The sequence below is a fragment of the Cyphomyrmex costatus genome, unplaced genomic scaffold (assembly GCF_001594065.2).
Source record: "Cyphomyrmex costatus isolate MS0001 unplaced genomic scaffold, Ccosl1.0 scaffold18, whole genome shotgun sequence".
Lineage (NCBI taxonomy): Eukaryota > Metazoa > Arthropoda > Insecta > Hymenoptera > Formicidae > Cyphomyrmex > Cyphomyrmex costatus.
In genome coordinates this window covers 616,163-632,799 of record NW_017275824.1, presented here as the reverse complement: position 1 = coordinate 632,799, position 16,637 = coordinate 616,163, and the positions used below count along the sequence as shown (strand labels likewise).

The 16,637-nt window shown below is 31.9% G+C and overlaps 2 protein-coding genes across 2 annotated transcripts; both read right to left on the bottom strand.

The window, feature by feature from the left end:
• Positions 1-1,909: 1,909 nt before the first annotated feature.
• LOC108772100 (sodium/potassium/calcium exchanger 6, mitochondrial) lies at positions 1,910-9,497 on the bottom strand. The gene is made up of 9 exons (XM_018537554.1): positions 9,441-9,497; positions 9,156-9,373; positions 7,306-7,631; positions 4,634-4,714; positions 4,113-4,232; positions 3,326-3,652; positions 2,770-2,888; positions 2,477-2,630; positions 1,910-2,271 (listed from the first exon to the last, which is right to left on the bottom strand). The coding sequence occupies exons 1-9, from the start codon at positions 9,495-9,497 to the stop codon at positions 1,910-1,912; spliced, it is 1,764 nt and encodes a 587-aa protein (XP_018393056.1).
• Positions 9,498-11,235: 1,738 nt separating this feature from the next.
• Positions 11,236-16,403, bottom strand: LOC108772099 (UDP-glucuronosyltransferase 2B15). Its single transcript, XM_083287320.1, is given in 8 exon segments — positions 11,236-11,297; positions 14,919-15,302; positions 15,305-15,348; positions 15,792-15,858; positions 15,861-16,019; positions 16,022-16,065; positions 16,173-16,255; positions 16,257-16,403. Coding segments are annotated over 8 exon segments (990 nt in total).
• Between the last annotated feature and the right edge of the window lie 234 nt (positions 16,404-16,637).

The window sequence follows — 16,637 nt, the reverse complement described above, 5'->3', positions numbered from 1 at the left end:
CCGGCAAATGTTAAATGGGGTGTATATTTTATATTGATGAACATTAATTGCACACAATTAAATACTATTTATGTATATCGGGAACAACAGGTGTTGTCGCGCCTATACATTCTATGCGACAAATTAATTGAGAATAATGAATTACCTTGTCGGATGCGCACATTTTGTCACATGTCGTGCATGCTGTAATATCAAAATTTAAAGCTCAGAAACAAAGGTGACATCAATGTAATCTATTATTATAATACATTGAATTGGAAAAATTGATTTAAATGATGAAAATAAATATCTCTTTGTATATTCTTCCAATATACAAAATCTCAAAATTCAAAGCTCAGAAACAAAAGTGATAACGAGTAATGTATATAACACATTGAATCCGGTAGAGATTGACTTAAATAGTGAAGATAAATCCGTTCGTATTCTACATAAAGAAAACTATTTCGTCAAGTCTTTGCTAAAGCTTCTTCTCAAAATAGGTTCTCTTTATCCGCGTGCGCAGATACTAACATAAAGGAGATCCAAATTTTGCAATGGCAAAACTTTGGTCTATCTCCCTCCTCGTTCATCGTTCTATTGGTACTTTGATAGGGCAAAAGGGAAACGGAAGGTAGAGGCGGTTCGGAATTAAACTTCGCGTGAAGACAATGGAGACATATCTTGGTACACACATTGAAGGAGACTAGCAGGAGCAATTCTCCGGCAATATCTGTAGCAAAGGAGACAGAAAGTGGAAAAGGTGTGGAAGAGGTCGAATAACGTCAATGTTACCCTTGATAACATCTGTTACCCTTGACTCCTTTCTATTTTCTATATAAAAGATTTTTAAGGATAAATATATTTTACGAACAGAAAACTAACCTTTTACGTGTATTAAACATTACATTTTTTAATTATACTTGTATTATGTAGCCGCGCGCCATAATTTTCATTATTTACAATTTTGAAGTTTAATATTTTTGTTTCTTTTTATAATCGTGTTTTCAAAATCGATGTTTTGTTAACGTAAATTCTATACATGAAATTAACTAAAGAATATTTTATCATCTTTTCTTTTCTGAGAAGCTTAATTAACTACACACAAAATTAAGTGACTAATTACTCTAAGAAAAAATTATAGATTACTCGATATTTTTGTTGAAAATCATAAAATGACTATAAATTTGTCAAAAAGGAGAATTATTTCAAGATAATATGACAGAAGTGAGACACTCTTTATAATCGATTACACGTATAGGTGAAGGCAAATATAAAAGGATAAAAATAATTTAACGTTTACTTCTTTTATTGTGTTTGAAAGAAAATGAGAAACGTAGTGTAAGAAATGTTTGCACATAGGAACTGTGTCCCTCACCTAATAACGGATTCAATTACGAAGGTCTGTGTAGCACTCGAGGTTACCATGATATACGGCGCAATGTAAAATTTAAAACTGACGCATACCAAGACTCCTAACCGCCTCATGACTTGTGGTTTCCGTTTCGGCGTTATGGTGGCCATACTAACCGGTTTCGGTCGGAAACGGGACACCTCGTCCTCTCCGGGGAAATGTCTAAAAACGACCTGACGTCGCTCGCTGGTCCGCCTTTTCCTCCGCGTATATATCCGGTGCCCAAACATTTTCCTACGAAGCTCGCCTTCCGCTCCATGTTAAAAATGCATCTCTCCTCTTATCCATATAATCTTGACTCATTTAACATAATTCATGAGAGATGCGCTTTTCCATATTTTTTACTCTTTACTCTTTCACCTTATCTTGCAACACTAACGTTGTGAAAATAGAGGAAAATATAGGAGATGATTCTCAACTAATTGCAAATATAGACATTTTATTATTTTGCATTTATATACATAATGGTATAATTGTATATAAAAAGCAATATGTTAAATGCCATAGAAAGTAATAGATTTATACATCAGGTCTGTGATCAGTGCCAAGTGGATGTATAACGTGGAATTCGCTTAAAAATTGTATGAGAATGAAAGCAAAGTAGATTGAATATAAGAGACCGCCGTAAGAGCAACGTGCGGTTGCTCCCGTGATGTTCAGGTAAATTATAGTAGCTACTAGTGAACACAAGAGAAAAGCTAGGCAGCCTGGTGCCATATCGCTGATCCTAATCTTGGTCTGTTGTTCAGGATCAGTGGCTGCAGCGATGCCATAAGTCAGCCCAAGTCCCAGTAGAGTGTTAAACATTGGCCCGCCGAAACAAGCTGCATATCCCATGCGTGGAAATCCCCGTCTGGCGATAGCGACGTTTGCTATTAGATCTAAGCAGTAAATTAGTTTATATTTTAAACACAAGATTTATAGAAATATAATTATTGAAAAATTATTGCAATTTATATTATATCGTTACTTTTACCGCATAAAGTTAATTCAAGAAAGTATAATCTTGTCAACTATAATATATTGTTGGTTACCGCGTATACACTTTTAAAACTTAAAAAAAGAAACATTTTTCATGTTGCTCACCTCCGATGCTGTTTCCCCACGCAAGAAAAGTGATTCCTAACATGGCATCAGATATACTGCATGCGTATCCTATGCATTGGAGTACCGCCATGACTTCTCCGGCCACTAAATAAACTGTCAACATGGCAGCCAAAAATCCAAAAAATGCAAATATCTGAAATATTATTAATTCTGCACATTTGGCTATTGATAAACTGTCGAATATGGAGTTTTCGTATCTGTGAATGTTACAGTAGAGATACTTAAAAAGTTCCTACCACATCCTACCACAAAGAAGAAAGAAAAGTACTTACATTATGAAACTTTGGAACACGATTCACGTGCGTCGTTAGAAATACAATTATACCAATTATGGAACCGACAACGAGGAATATTGGCATCAGCGGCAAATTGCCAAAAGTCGTTTGCCAAACTGCAATAAAACAGTTAAAATGAAATTGAAGTTGAGTGGTACCGGCTGTTATGCCGTCAAGTGTCGATATGACGATTATATATTATTGATTGCTCATCTGGATTTCACATCTATCATCATTTTGCAATGGAAGACATTACGGAGAATATTTCTATAATATCGTAGAAAATTATTTACGAGAAAAGAATGTACGGAAGAAATATTAAAAAGCAATAAGTAAAGTCTTTAATATTTCAATAAAAAAAATAAAATCCGGTTATATTTTTTTATCTTCTATTTTAAATAACTTTTCAAGAAATATATGATTGTTAAGTCAAAAGGTTATTAAATTTACAAATCAAATTTAATTATCTTAAATGTTATAGTTAATTATTAATGTACATGATTTATAATTATGTATTCTATTGTTATAAGCAGTAAAAATGAACAAAACTAACCATTTAATAAAAATAGTGCTATTGTAGGTGTTACACATAACTGGAAGCAATTTAGTAGTTTTGACCAGCCTTTCTTTTCGACGGTAGGATTTACAACCGGTATAAACAGCTGTAACAGTAACATGACGGGTGAACGTACAATCAAGACGATCTTAAACAATATTGCTGACTTCTTCCAATCTTCTTTACTGATCGGATTGACATCATACAAAAATTCTCTGAAAAGACTTTTTGGTCGGTCGGAAATGTAGTCACTAATTTCCGAGTCTAACTGGACGGAACCACTCCGTATCTTGGCTCTCTCTAGTTCCGTAGCGATTGCGATATCTAACCCATATAAATATACACATATGAGTACATAGAAATATTATAATTAAATCGTATGAAAATTACAAAGCAGGAACAAACTAAGCCTATAGTATAATATTTAAAGACTTTGATTTTAAACATAAAAAAATAAAATAAATATCATAGTACTTTATTCTTATATATTAAAAATATTTATTACACACATTTGATTACAAACTTTACACTAAATGCGTAAATGCGTGTAATAAAAGTAATTATAAATAACTAGAAAACATTAATTTTACAATTCGAGCAACTTGTAAATGATTGACAATTTAACATATGCGAGTAGAAAACTTTACTATAAGTCAGAACACTTTACTTATACGAAGCGAAAATAACGTATCGTTTCGGAAAAAAAATTTGGACTATTGAAAAATTCAAAAGAACTAAAGATATAAGGATATGTGCTATGAGTCGTAAAAACGACGCTTGGTACCTAGTTTGGCATGTAAGCCAAAAGGTCGGCTTTTACCGGGAATCTTGGGAATGGCGCCTGTGTCTCTGTTCGCCAAGTAAGTATGCAGGACGTCTGGATCGGGCACACTTGGGATTCTGGCTGAAAGTACATAAGAATGTTCTTGGGAAAGGAGATCGATACTTAGTATGGTGAAAATTTTCTATAGGCGATAAGGAAGGAGCTAGTCATCTTTTTCACATTGCAGCGAATTCATGGGTTATGAAGAGAGATGTTTCTCGTTTTAGAATAGAAATAGAAGTTCTTGAAAGCACACTGATCATAAAATTTTGGGTATAGAGGTATCTCGGGAATATATCTTTCTCTTCGCGAATTAGACTTCCGCGCAGAGAGTAAAGTTTTATTTATATTCAAATAAAATATTAAATGTAAACTTGTGTACTATTAAAAGTTACGAGTTTTCGAAATTCTACTGTCTAAAATAAAAGGTAAACACTAAAGACTCTCGCGTGATTCGCGAATCAAAGAATACCGCAACGTACTTTTTAGAGTCTCCTCTCTGGTGTCATATACTTGCATTATCACGACCACCACAATGAACAATATGTAAACCAGAATAAAACCTGCAATTAAAATATATCAGCATTAAGAAGCATTAATGCCGCTTGGCTCACAAGGTTATTTTCCTACACATACTGCTAGAATAATAAATGATCCACATACATAATATTATGCAAAAAGACTTGATAATATCCGCCTTTTCACATTTCCTAATTAAAGAAAAAAAATCTTAATTACTCCTTCTTTTTAATATACAAACAGAAAAGTAATAATGCCGGAAGAGGAATCCATTTTAAGAATTCTTAATGAAGCAAATAATACAGTTACGCTCAACGAAAGTTTTTTGCGCGTGTCATTTATATTTAATTATATATATTAAAATTGGCTTTGCTGGGACGAATTGTCAAGCATTTAAATCAGTATTTCTCAAAGTGAACACTTGCCTGCCTGGAGGTTGTTTGAATTACCTATAGGAGAGAGAATTAAGCATAAGAAGACAATACAAAAAATTGTAATAATAAAAGAATTTTATATCATTTTTTATCTAATAAAGTTCATTTTAAGTACTTATATAAAACTATAAACGTAAACATAAACTTTTTTTTTTAATATAATAAAATATTTCTTATATAATATTATATTAATAAGAATTGTGTGTGTGTATATATATATAACTTTTTATTATATGTAATATACGAGTATGTATATATATATAACTTTATAAATTATTGAAAATCTTATTTTGTAATTTTTAAAAGATATTTATAAATATTTAACAAATTAGTTTTATTTTTTATTATATAAGTACAATATAGATTATTATCTCAGAGCTATTTTATATATCTAATAATAAAAAATACGGGGAATTAGAAGTAATTTGATTAGAGAATTAAAAAGGTAGTGATTTGAACAAATTTGAAAACACTGATCTAAATGAATAAAAATTGAATTTTTGTCTGTTTATCTATTTACTATCGCGTAAAATGGAAAAAGATAAATCACGATATTCGACGGCTTTATGCGTGACTTAATAATAGCTTCCGTCTATTTCGCTTTGTTCGGGCGCAAGATTATTTCCATGGACTTTATCCATTGCAACAATAATCCCTGTTTTCCCGGTGAAACGAATTCCTTGCCGCGGAATCCCGCAAAAATTCATCGACAGTCAGATTGCAAGCCCAGCCAGGCAGGTGGTGGAGAGAGACTGCGGCGTAGCTTAATTAAATTCGCCGAAGAATTATCGTTATTCCAGAATGAAACCACTTATGGCTTCCCGCAGATAAACTTTCTCGCTCATGACGTAACCAATTCGGTATACGTGAAATATCAATAAATTTTACCAAATATCACTCTATAATTATTTCCATTTTTAACAAAATCAATATCACAATTTAACCATTTTGTTTAGCATTCAATTACGCATTTAAATGTATAATTTGAATAAATTAATATTTTATTGTATGTGTGCGTGCGTGAGTGTGAACACAGAGTGTTCATCATAACGGTCTGCACGTTTTAGACACTTCCAACAATTAAAAAAAAAGGTTGAAAGATAATTATCTATCTATTTTATGCGGCCACAACAATGCGATAAAAAAATTAAAAAAAATTTTTTTATTAAAAAAATTAAGGTCGTCTTAAATTTTTTAAATGATACCATACAATTTTTTTAATAATGTTGTAGGGATCTTCAAGACGAATTCAACGCACTATCGAGATTGCCACTTTCATTGATGTTTTATTGATTTTTTATTGATATACCTATAATATTTATCACCAATACTCATTAATAAAGGAATACTTGCGTGAACTTATTAACTTATGTGAACAAATTTTATTGAAACGTATAATAATTTTCGTTACAATATTATAGAAAAAAAATTGTATCGTGCTGTTTAAAAAGTTCAAGATGACCTGGACCTTTATAATAATAAAATTTTTTTAAATTTCTTTATCGCATGTTGTAACCCGCATGAAATAGATGGATAATCACCTTTCAACCTTTTTTTTAATTGTCGGAAGTGTCTAAAAAGTCGTGCAGACCGTTACACTGAACACCCTGTGTATAAATATATATTGCAGCATTGAGTATTGTAAAACGCATATTTTTTTCATCTAATATTCACAGAAATTAGCTTAAATAAAGTTTATGGAACTTGTTGCTAATATGATTCAATCATCTGTTCAGTTGACATAGGATGGAACGATCGAGATTATCTATTTATTCTATTCAGGTATTCATGCATAAATTACTAGTATTAGCATTCGAGTACAAAGTACGAATAATAATTAATCGTGTTCCTTCGTACCTTCTCTTACATGAGATAATAACTGATAATATCTTATAATAACATGAATAGAAAGATATCTATATAATTATTTTACGATACCTTTTTTGCGTATCTAAGATTTTTCAATAAAATTTGTACTTGTTACAATCTTTTGTCACAATTGCAGATCAATAGTTATAAAAATCGATAAAAGCGACAAAGAAATAAGAAATAATTTACGTCTGTCATATTTACAAATGTGAGTGTATGATATAATCGATTAGTATCAAAACGGCAAATACAGAATCGTAGCATATAGCAATAGGTGAGAAAGAGTCGACCAATATTAGCTTATCGGATTCAAATAAAGATAGCAGACGTACTTACGGCCTCCCAGAGGTAAACCATCTCATCCCACACCACGTAGTTTATCCAGCATACGGAAACGATATAAAAACAGGTGTCCCTCATGAGGGACCTGAGCGAAACTTTAAAGGGTTTAGTTATCGCGACTGAACCGGCAATCATCGAGGTCACGAAGACACCTGCGCCGATTAATTCAGTGAACATTATTATCGTTTCGTCGCCTCTCGACACGAGGGACGTGAAGATGTCAGGCGCGCCGTTTCCGAATGCCAATATTGTCACCCCTGCTATGCTATCCGATAGATGCATTACACTGGCTATTACTGCCAATGCTGGACAAAAACTGGAATAAAAACGTTGTATAATGAATCATTTATACTACTTATGCATAAAGTATTTCAGTTTATCTCGTAATTAAGGAGAGAATTTATTGATAAATTAACAAGACTCTAAGAATAGTCTGGAAAAGTCAAATCAGATTTTCAATTTAAACATTATTAAAATAGACATTTCTTGTCTTTATAATTGTAACATATGTTTTATAAAATTTTTCTATAATATGTAATTTCTCGGTTTGTTAAATTGTATTTTTTGGTTATAACATCAAAATCTATATGTTAAATGACAATTTCCATATTTATTATAATGTAATTGTATGTATAAATTATATGTATTATATGTATAACAATTCTATTCGGAACAATTCTATTTGGAACTAAAAAAGAGTACATGAAGTAATTGGTTTGAAAAGGAAGTAACATTTGGATAAAAGTCACTCGTTTGAAATGCATATATTATTAAACCAATCTTGTATACATTTAGCATTTGCTATTTTACTGCACGCAAAGAGTACGTTATTTACAGGAAAGTAAATTTACCCTCTTAACTGAATTTTAACTATTATACTGATTACATACATCAAAGCTAAACTCCAACAAACTTGATAATATAAGACCCATCATATTTTTAGCATTAAATAAATGCTACAAAAATCTTAGCAATTTTTGAAGATATTACGTATTTAAAAGCTGATTGCCAGCAAAAAAAAAACAATTGAAATAACGATATCTGTTCTTTATAGTTTAGTAAATTGCGTTATAAATTTATAACTTGTACTTTATATTTACTATGTCGATCTTGCTGACAATATATTATGACAAATTCTTGTACATATTATCATATAATTTAACAAAATAAAATACATTGTCATAAAAGCTAATTTTTATGACAATACCAATACTTAAGAATTTTAATACAATTAGAAAATTACTGTTTTTTGGATACCAAAACTTTATTATTGGATATGACTCCACAAACATGGCAATTTGCCATTTTCCTTATATTTGTATAACTCGAAAGAATAGAGAAACCTTCGTTTATCATTTTGAAAGAAACCGCTTCATAGAACGAAGACGTTTGAAATACGAGAAAATATAAATCTTTCGGTTATTGGCTTGGTTAGTTGCCAGAAGTCAAAATTCGTTGTAGTTATGTAATCATCTATATTCTGTAGATGGTAACACGTTTTCATCGGAATTGAACTTGGCCAAAGTTCTCAATTTCGATATCAAGAAAAGATGCAATTTTATTGTTATCCTCTTACGTTGTATTCTCATAATTTGCATTCGTAATTGAGCATTATTTGGTATAAAAAAATCTAACAATTTCAAGAATATATTTAAATATGTTTTATGTTTTATTTACCACTTTGCTCAACTTATTTTATTTCTTACAAATAAATTATGATAAGCTTAAGAAATTTTAATAAAAGATTTTGGTGCAGAAATTCATTCGATAATTCGGTCTCTTAATCAATGATCTATAAATAGATCTTTTTGATAATAAATACCAGCGTAAATCAACTTACAAATTATCTGCTGTAGTCCCCAAGATCAAGAATAAATAAAGTAACCAAAAAAGTACAAGGACCAAGCCGCCAACAAACAGCGCCATGTTTTCGGATTTGAAGTAACAGAATAACAGTACCGTGTACTGAATCACCGAGTCTGAATAGCAGTCTTCAGTGTTCCTCACCCACTCACAACGTTCCGCGGCGGAAACTTGCCAAACGTACGAGCAATCATCCTGAAAAAAAATTCGACGAGGAGCTTGACGAGAACGCAAACTGGAAGAGACGTCTATAACAATTCACCTCCCGTATGGGTAGATGCCCATGTCTTAAAAAAAGGCTCGATATTTGCGACCTCATGTTCGAAGAGCATAAAAGCGCAACGAAGCGGTATGTAACCTATATTTTGTGTATTTGCCTTTCACGGATCCGCTCGATCGTTGCCTATTCAAGCAGAAGCGAGCGAAACTTCAAGTGATATAGACAGAAAGCTGTCACATACGTAGTGCATACTATACGCACAGTTCGAAACGTAAATTCAATATGAAGCATACATAAAAGGAATTTGTAACAATGACACATACACATGCACACACATATGCATATGAAATAGAACAGTCTGTATGTATTGATCATTGCGAGGAAATTTAATGAACGTTACAATAATCTAAGATATATTGTTTCGTCTGGTTTTGTTTGCGAGGTAATATATTATAAAAGACAATATTAAATACAATAAATTGGTAATTAATTCAAATGTGATAATTCCAAGCACATATGATAGTACAAATAAACTTTAGTTGTAATTAGAAAGAAATGTTGGCAACATGTTTTTCTTTGTAGAAAATGTGATGTATAGTTGTCGGTTTCTCTTGACAACAGGAGTGTGCACTGAAGAATCTCTCTACTCGACGTCAGACTGAATAGGTATACTCATCCGCACTCTCGTCTGATAACAACAAGGGGCTCATTAGATGCATAGCATCCGTTCTGTTCCATTTCTGCCCGCGACGAGACGATAAAAAAAAAGAAATGCTATGTAACGAGCACGGAAGGAAACCTCTCCGCAAACGGATACACTGTCATTCAGCACATGATATTGTATCGACATTTACTCAATATTATTGTCAGTTTACAGATAATGAAAATTCAACGATGTGTCGCAAACCGGCGATATCACTTCATTAGATTTGTTATGACCAATCAGAAACTTTCACGGCTGTTATTAGTTTTGCACGAAAATATTCTGCAAGGGGACAATGTAAAAACTATTTTTCTCGAAATGTTCGTTAAAGATAATTCAACGAGCTAGAAACCGATATCGTTATTATTATATACAATACTGTGCTTTCTCATTTAAAACATTACAATGCGCGCACAATACGTACATCATTAAAATATTAATAACTGGAAATGCGTATTGTGGTAATTTTGAATTCTCCAATGTTTTATCAGATATCCGTTCGTTAAATTTAAACTTAAATTAAGTGCTACTAAGCTTATTAAAATAATTACAAAGATTACTGAACATTCTTTTTTAAATTATTGTTTAAATAGAAAACGATACTGCGCGTCAAATATGCGCTTTTCGTATTAGTGATTTAAAAAAAGGTAGTATTTTAGCATCACGAGTATTTTGGGGCAACGAAAAATTTTAACTTTATAAATCTAACTTATCGTACACAACCAGTTCACAAAAAACGATAAATCATTCGGATTCGACAGAGCTTGAATAGTGTAACAAGAATAAATCGAGTTTAAGAGGAATTTGTTATTTTAGTGTAAAATTGTAGAAGTTACTTTCTAGTGAGCACTTGACCATGCAAATTACCCTGGAAAAAAATCATAGGGAAGTTCATACTCTGACGTCTCTCTATCAGTCTATCTTCTATTGTTGCCTACTTCCTAACAACTTTCCATTAAGCCCACCTTTCAGCAGCAGCGTACTTCACCGTAATTGCCAACTTCAGCAAATTGTCATTTATCGCCAGACTTCTTTTGTGCTGCTTTCGCTCTAAACACTTTATTGAATTGCATTCACAGAGGGCACAAAGGAGCCAACGGCTTTACCCCAATTTATACTGCGCTTTTATTCTTCCTACGAGAGCCAAGCGCGCTCGCTTGGCTTTTCCGGTTTCCTGTTTTGGCTCTCTGTGCCACCTGCACATTTATAATAAAGCGTGTGAGTGATATAAGGCTAGAATATGCAAAAGCTTCTTTCCGTAGTATAAGATGACTCTTACAATTAATGTAACGGCGTGCCACCATTGTGTTGTTGAAACCGAGTATGTACTACGAGTGTACACACTCGGTTTATGCTTGAGCCATTTGCCGTGTGTTTTGTAGAATAACTCATATTTAAGATAAAACAAAGGATCGTTGTAAATGTTAAAATAACAATGCAATTTATCCCAATTAAATCGGTTGCTTGAAAAAGGAAGAAGGCAATAATTCTTTTTTTGTCAATGCACCTGATTTTCGACGAGATAACATTTCTATTTTGTACAAAATAAATGTTATTGTGGAAATTTATTTAATTATTGTACTAAACACATCTGTCTAAAATCTCACGTCATACGGTTGCGTAGTTACACCAACAAATACAACGATATGACGGTTTGTTTAATAATATCCGTGTGCAAAAGAATGAATAAATCGCGTTCTGATATTTTTGTCAGTTGCACTATTCCGCTTCACTCGGGGCGGTTATATGTTTGAGATAAAAACTAAAAATGACAGATGCATTGCGAACGCATAGATCGGCTCAGAAAAATTTAACTGATGACTCGAACGAATATATTGCTTTTTAATAATATAAAATACTTCTAATTGAATATAATAAGTTAAAATCGTGGTTTTTTGAAGATACATATAATTTATTTGTGATGATTGCAAGTAAGTAAAGAAAATCTCATTATAATTCCATTTTACGGAGATAGAATAGATTAAAATCTTTTGTACTTTGAATTTGTAGAAACTTAATTTTATCATCATCGTCTTTCTACGGTGTAAAAAGCCGCGTCTCAGCTGTCTTTAGTCTTTGTCGAGCTATGTTAAGCTATATCAGGATTTCCAGTAACGAGGAAGAGGTTCAATTAATTTGAGATTACGGTCGTTCACCTGACAATTACCGACGGACTTCCAAGAACTTGTTGCAACAGATGCTTGATAGGTCCTGTCTACTCATTGAAGCAGATGGTTTCGATAGGTGTCCGCGGTGTCGATAATTTTTTTTCTTTTGCAATTTATCAAGGTTTTTAACACTTTAATAGATGTGCCCAGACAACATCAAATGTATAGAATTTTTAATAATTTACGAAAGAGTTTCAAGTACAAAAATCTCCGAAATTTAAAATTCTTCTAGAGAACTAATAATATTTTAATTAATTTATATATATTACACAATAGTTTATTTGATAACTTATTTTATATAGATAAATCTTTCGCATATTGTGTATAAAATTATTTTATTTTCTTATCGATATTGATACTTATTTTTCTTTTAGAGAACACAATATTATACCAAACATATAATTTATAAATTAACCAAAGTACAAAAATTGTGATAGATATCATTATCGAAGCAATATCTAGCAGCAAATACTAACACCACGTTAACTTTGTAGCATTGTCTTTGAAAAATCAGAAAGAATTGTAACGTATTGTGTCTACCTAATATGCAACTTTTCCACTGGCAATGTTGAATGATCTTTGAATCGAAAAGAAGCTTTTTGTGCCTTTCCGTGTAACTGCAAAATATACGAACTAAGAAGTATTAATAGCTTAAGTATAGATATAGATCGGTAGAGATATACAAGTAATAGATTGCAAGTAGTAGAATAGCTTATTATAATAATTATAGATACTCTGTTAATCATCATACAATTATTATGATATATAATAAATAAAATCTTTTGCTGCGATTAAATTGTTTTTTAATATTGTGACTTTAATTTTTATTGTTAAAATACGCATTGTTAATATCTTGAAAAATATATGAAAATATGACATCTATTTACATTTTGATATAACATATCATATTACGAAGAAATCATAAACAATGATTGAAGTTAATTGTTAATTTTTGAAATGAGAATTACTTGCCTGTTTTAAATTTTAACATTTTCTTTTTTGTTTAAATTTTAATTTTTTTAATATTCGTTTTACTTCTCCAACTGAAACTTCATACTTAATATCAGTTCATAACTAATTAAAAATTTTAATATTTTCTTCAATCTTTTATCTCAAAGCAGAGAACAAGTGGCAATGACTTCTTGGATAGCGCATTTAAAATTTAAGCGCAAAAATGAAGCTGTAATAACGGATAAAACGACATAATAAGGATAACGAGGTTGATTGCATAATATAACGAAAATGGAATTTCATGAAAAGCGTTGGTCACGCAGCGGTGGTTTAGAGGAAAAACGAGTGAATACCTGAAAATAATTTGTTCCCTTCAGGTATATACGCGAACGGCACCCTCACAAAAAAATTTAAAAAAGCAAAACAAATCACGTGTTTCTGCGCTTGAATATAGATCGTATGAATTGTGTAGATGATATGTATATGCTACAGATACAGATGCAATTATTTTTACCCGTTGCGTTTCTAAAGCAATTGGTTATCTTTATCAAATCATATGAAACGTTGCTATAAAAGACCGAGAAATAAAGTCGTAATATAATTGCTATCTAAAATCGCGCGACACTCATTAAACGTTTTATCTGATTCGAAAGAGAATATACATATAAATGTTTGTATATAAAAATATTTCATACTGGATGATTCTGAAATACGAGCATTGTGCTTTGCGGGTGCATTTTTTAATCAGTTTTAAAACCAATTGTTTTTCTCTTCTAGTTTTAATTCGCCTTTCGTAGAGGCTTTACCTCGTGTATCTTGATAGACGCGTCGTGCTACTTTAATAAGAACAAACGGTAAATTTGTAATAGGCATTAAAAGCCGTTCAATATTCGTGCAAATTGACCTGCGGATTATTTAACGATAATGCAAAGTTCCAATGGGTTTTATGCGATCGCCGGATAATAATATCGTAATAAATAAATGATTTGCCCGATGGTAACGGCAATACGCATTATTCTCTTTGTGTATATGTGAATGTGGGGATTCATTGCCACCAAATACCACGCCGGTAATAGCGCAATCAATGAAGGGCTGAAAAGAACGATCTTATTAAAAAGTTTGAATAAACAATAACATAGAATAAATAAAATCTCTGTAAATTAGAACAACTCTACTAAAAATTGTGCAATTTCTAATCAACTGTTATCTTAATTAGATTTAAATATTTATAATTATTAAAAAATGTTGCAATATCTAAATGTTTTTAATTTGTCAATCATTGTCAGTCATTGTCACTATGGTAAAATTTATTATAACTCTGATAAGAAAACTTAATAGTTGGTATAAATAATTATCCCATAATAAATATAAAAAGATACATTTGACATAAAATTTTTAAGATGTCAAAGACATAATAAAACTAGAATGTATATCTTTTAAGATTGCGTTAAAGTCAAATTAATTGATAAAATTCTTTATTTTTTCGTAGATTTTAAAGAAATATGCATGAGAAAAAAATAAGAAAATAAAATGAAATCAGAACACTTGAAAACTCTTTGTATCGACATCCACTCCATTATCAGGAACCTTCCTTGGTTTACGCTACAGTATAGGAGGGAGTGTGCTCTTTTCGTGACCTTCGTGGATAAGCTTCTTTCGACGTTTAATCCCTCGCAGAAACAAAAAAGGTATACGTACACAATACGAAGAGCTGTGGCGCCCACCCAATGCACTTAACGTTTCCCAGTAGCGGAGGCATTCTCTCTTTGCCGCACGTCCACAGTATTTGCTGCGGTACTTGCACGAATGCTCGGTAAAGGGCGGCAAACACCTGGTTCGGTATAGTGGACGTGTCTATTTGCGATCCCAGACTAAAGTAAATAACGCCGTTTCTGCTCTGAGAGTCCAGATAATCCTGGAGATCCATGGGCAGTGGCTTCGGGCCCAATATTGGAATATGAATACCTCCGATTTCCTTAACTCCTGACGCCAGAGAACGTGCTACACTTACGACCGGATGACTGTTCGTCAGGATCAACGATATCCTGAATCAGAATGCATCAATCGGATAAATTATGCGAAAAAACATTTTCTTGCGATCTCATAACTCGATCAATCGGACCGTACTCTGAATTTACTTAATGTACTTAAGTTAGCTGTCAGCTGACAATAATAATCATTCAACATATCTAATCGATATATGACGAATAGGCCGATGCTATATTTAATAAGCAGTATTTTAGAATTCGACGCATGGGACTTTATGACGACAATCAGTTCAATTCTGTTTTTATTATATATAATAAAAATGTAGATTTAAAAAAATATATATATATAGAAACAGTTAAATTACATTGAAGACGTACGTTATTGTATAAAATTTTTCGATAACGCATTTATCTGTAAAATAGATAATTATTAATCTCATATTCCTGGTAGTACTGAATGAAATTTTGGTTATTTGTGTGGCACATACTTTACTGTAATTGATAAAAATAGTAATATCGCGATAGACATTAATTAATTCCTGATAATAATTTTGAGGATAATTTCGTGCATCTGCTTCCCTGCCTAATAACCAGTTTGACGATCAATAAAAGCGCCATATTAATCGTCCTTTCAAGTAAACTCATCGCCTAGTATATGAACTGAAGATATTAGGGATGTAGCTTGGATTCTCAAGATTCCCAAGATCTCATTCGATCAATAATCAAACATAACTGATAGCACTTACTATTTTAGATATATTTAAAGCATGGACGATATCCATAAAGCACTTGGTAGCAAAAATCTCGATCATAAATCAAAGTGTTCTTTTGTATCGGTAATCTTCTTTATTTTATGGCTTGGTGTGTACAACAAAGATCTATACGTTAGTTTTAGAAGACCTTGCTAAATCGTGACATTAAAAAAAAAAACAGTAGAATATTGATTCCATTCGATAAAGTGAACCAAAGGTCCATGTTGGTGAAGTTAACCAGACGAATTCTCTGAGGGAAGTACGTCACTGTGACAATCTCGTAACCTAACCTAACCTCTCGCGTTGAGTCTCTTCAGCAACGGTTCGTACACGATGTAGTGACTCTTCAAACCATGCAAGGGAAGTACCACCAGTATCCTGGCTTCATCGACTGCACCGAACAAACAGACGATTATGATCAATGACATTGCTGTAATTTTCATTGCATGTTCAGAGTATCCCTTTAATTTTGAATCTTTCTGTGCACGAATTATTAATATTCTTATAATGTGGAATTAAATTGGTTTACATTTGTGGGAAAAAATGTGAGACGATCTTTCTACAAATAATAATTTATTTTACATAATTAGAATATTAATAGCAATTATTCATATTTTTGCAATTATAAAGAATAATTATTATGTTATCAATAAACATTTCAAATAACTTTGAACTAA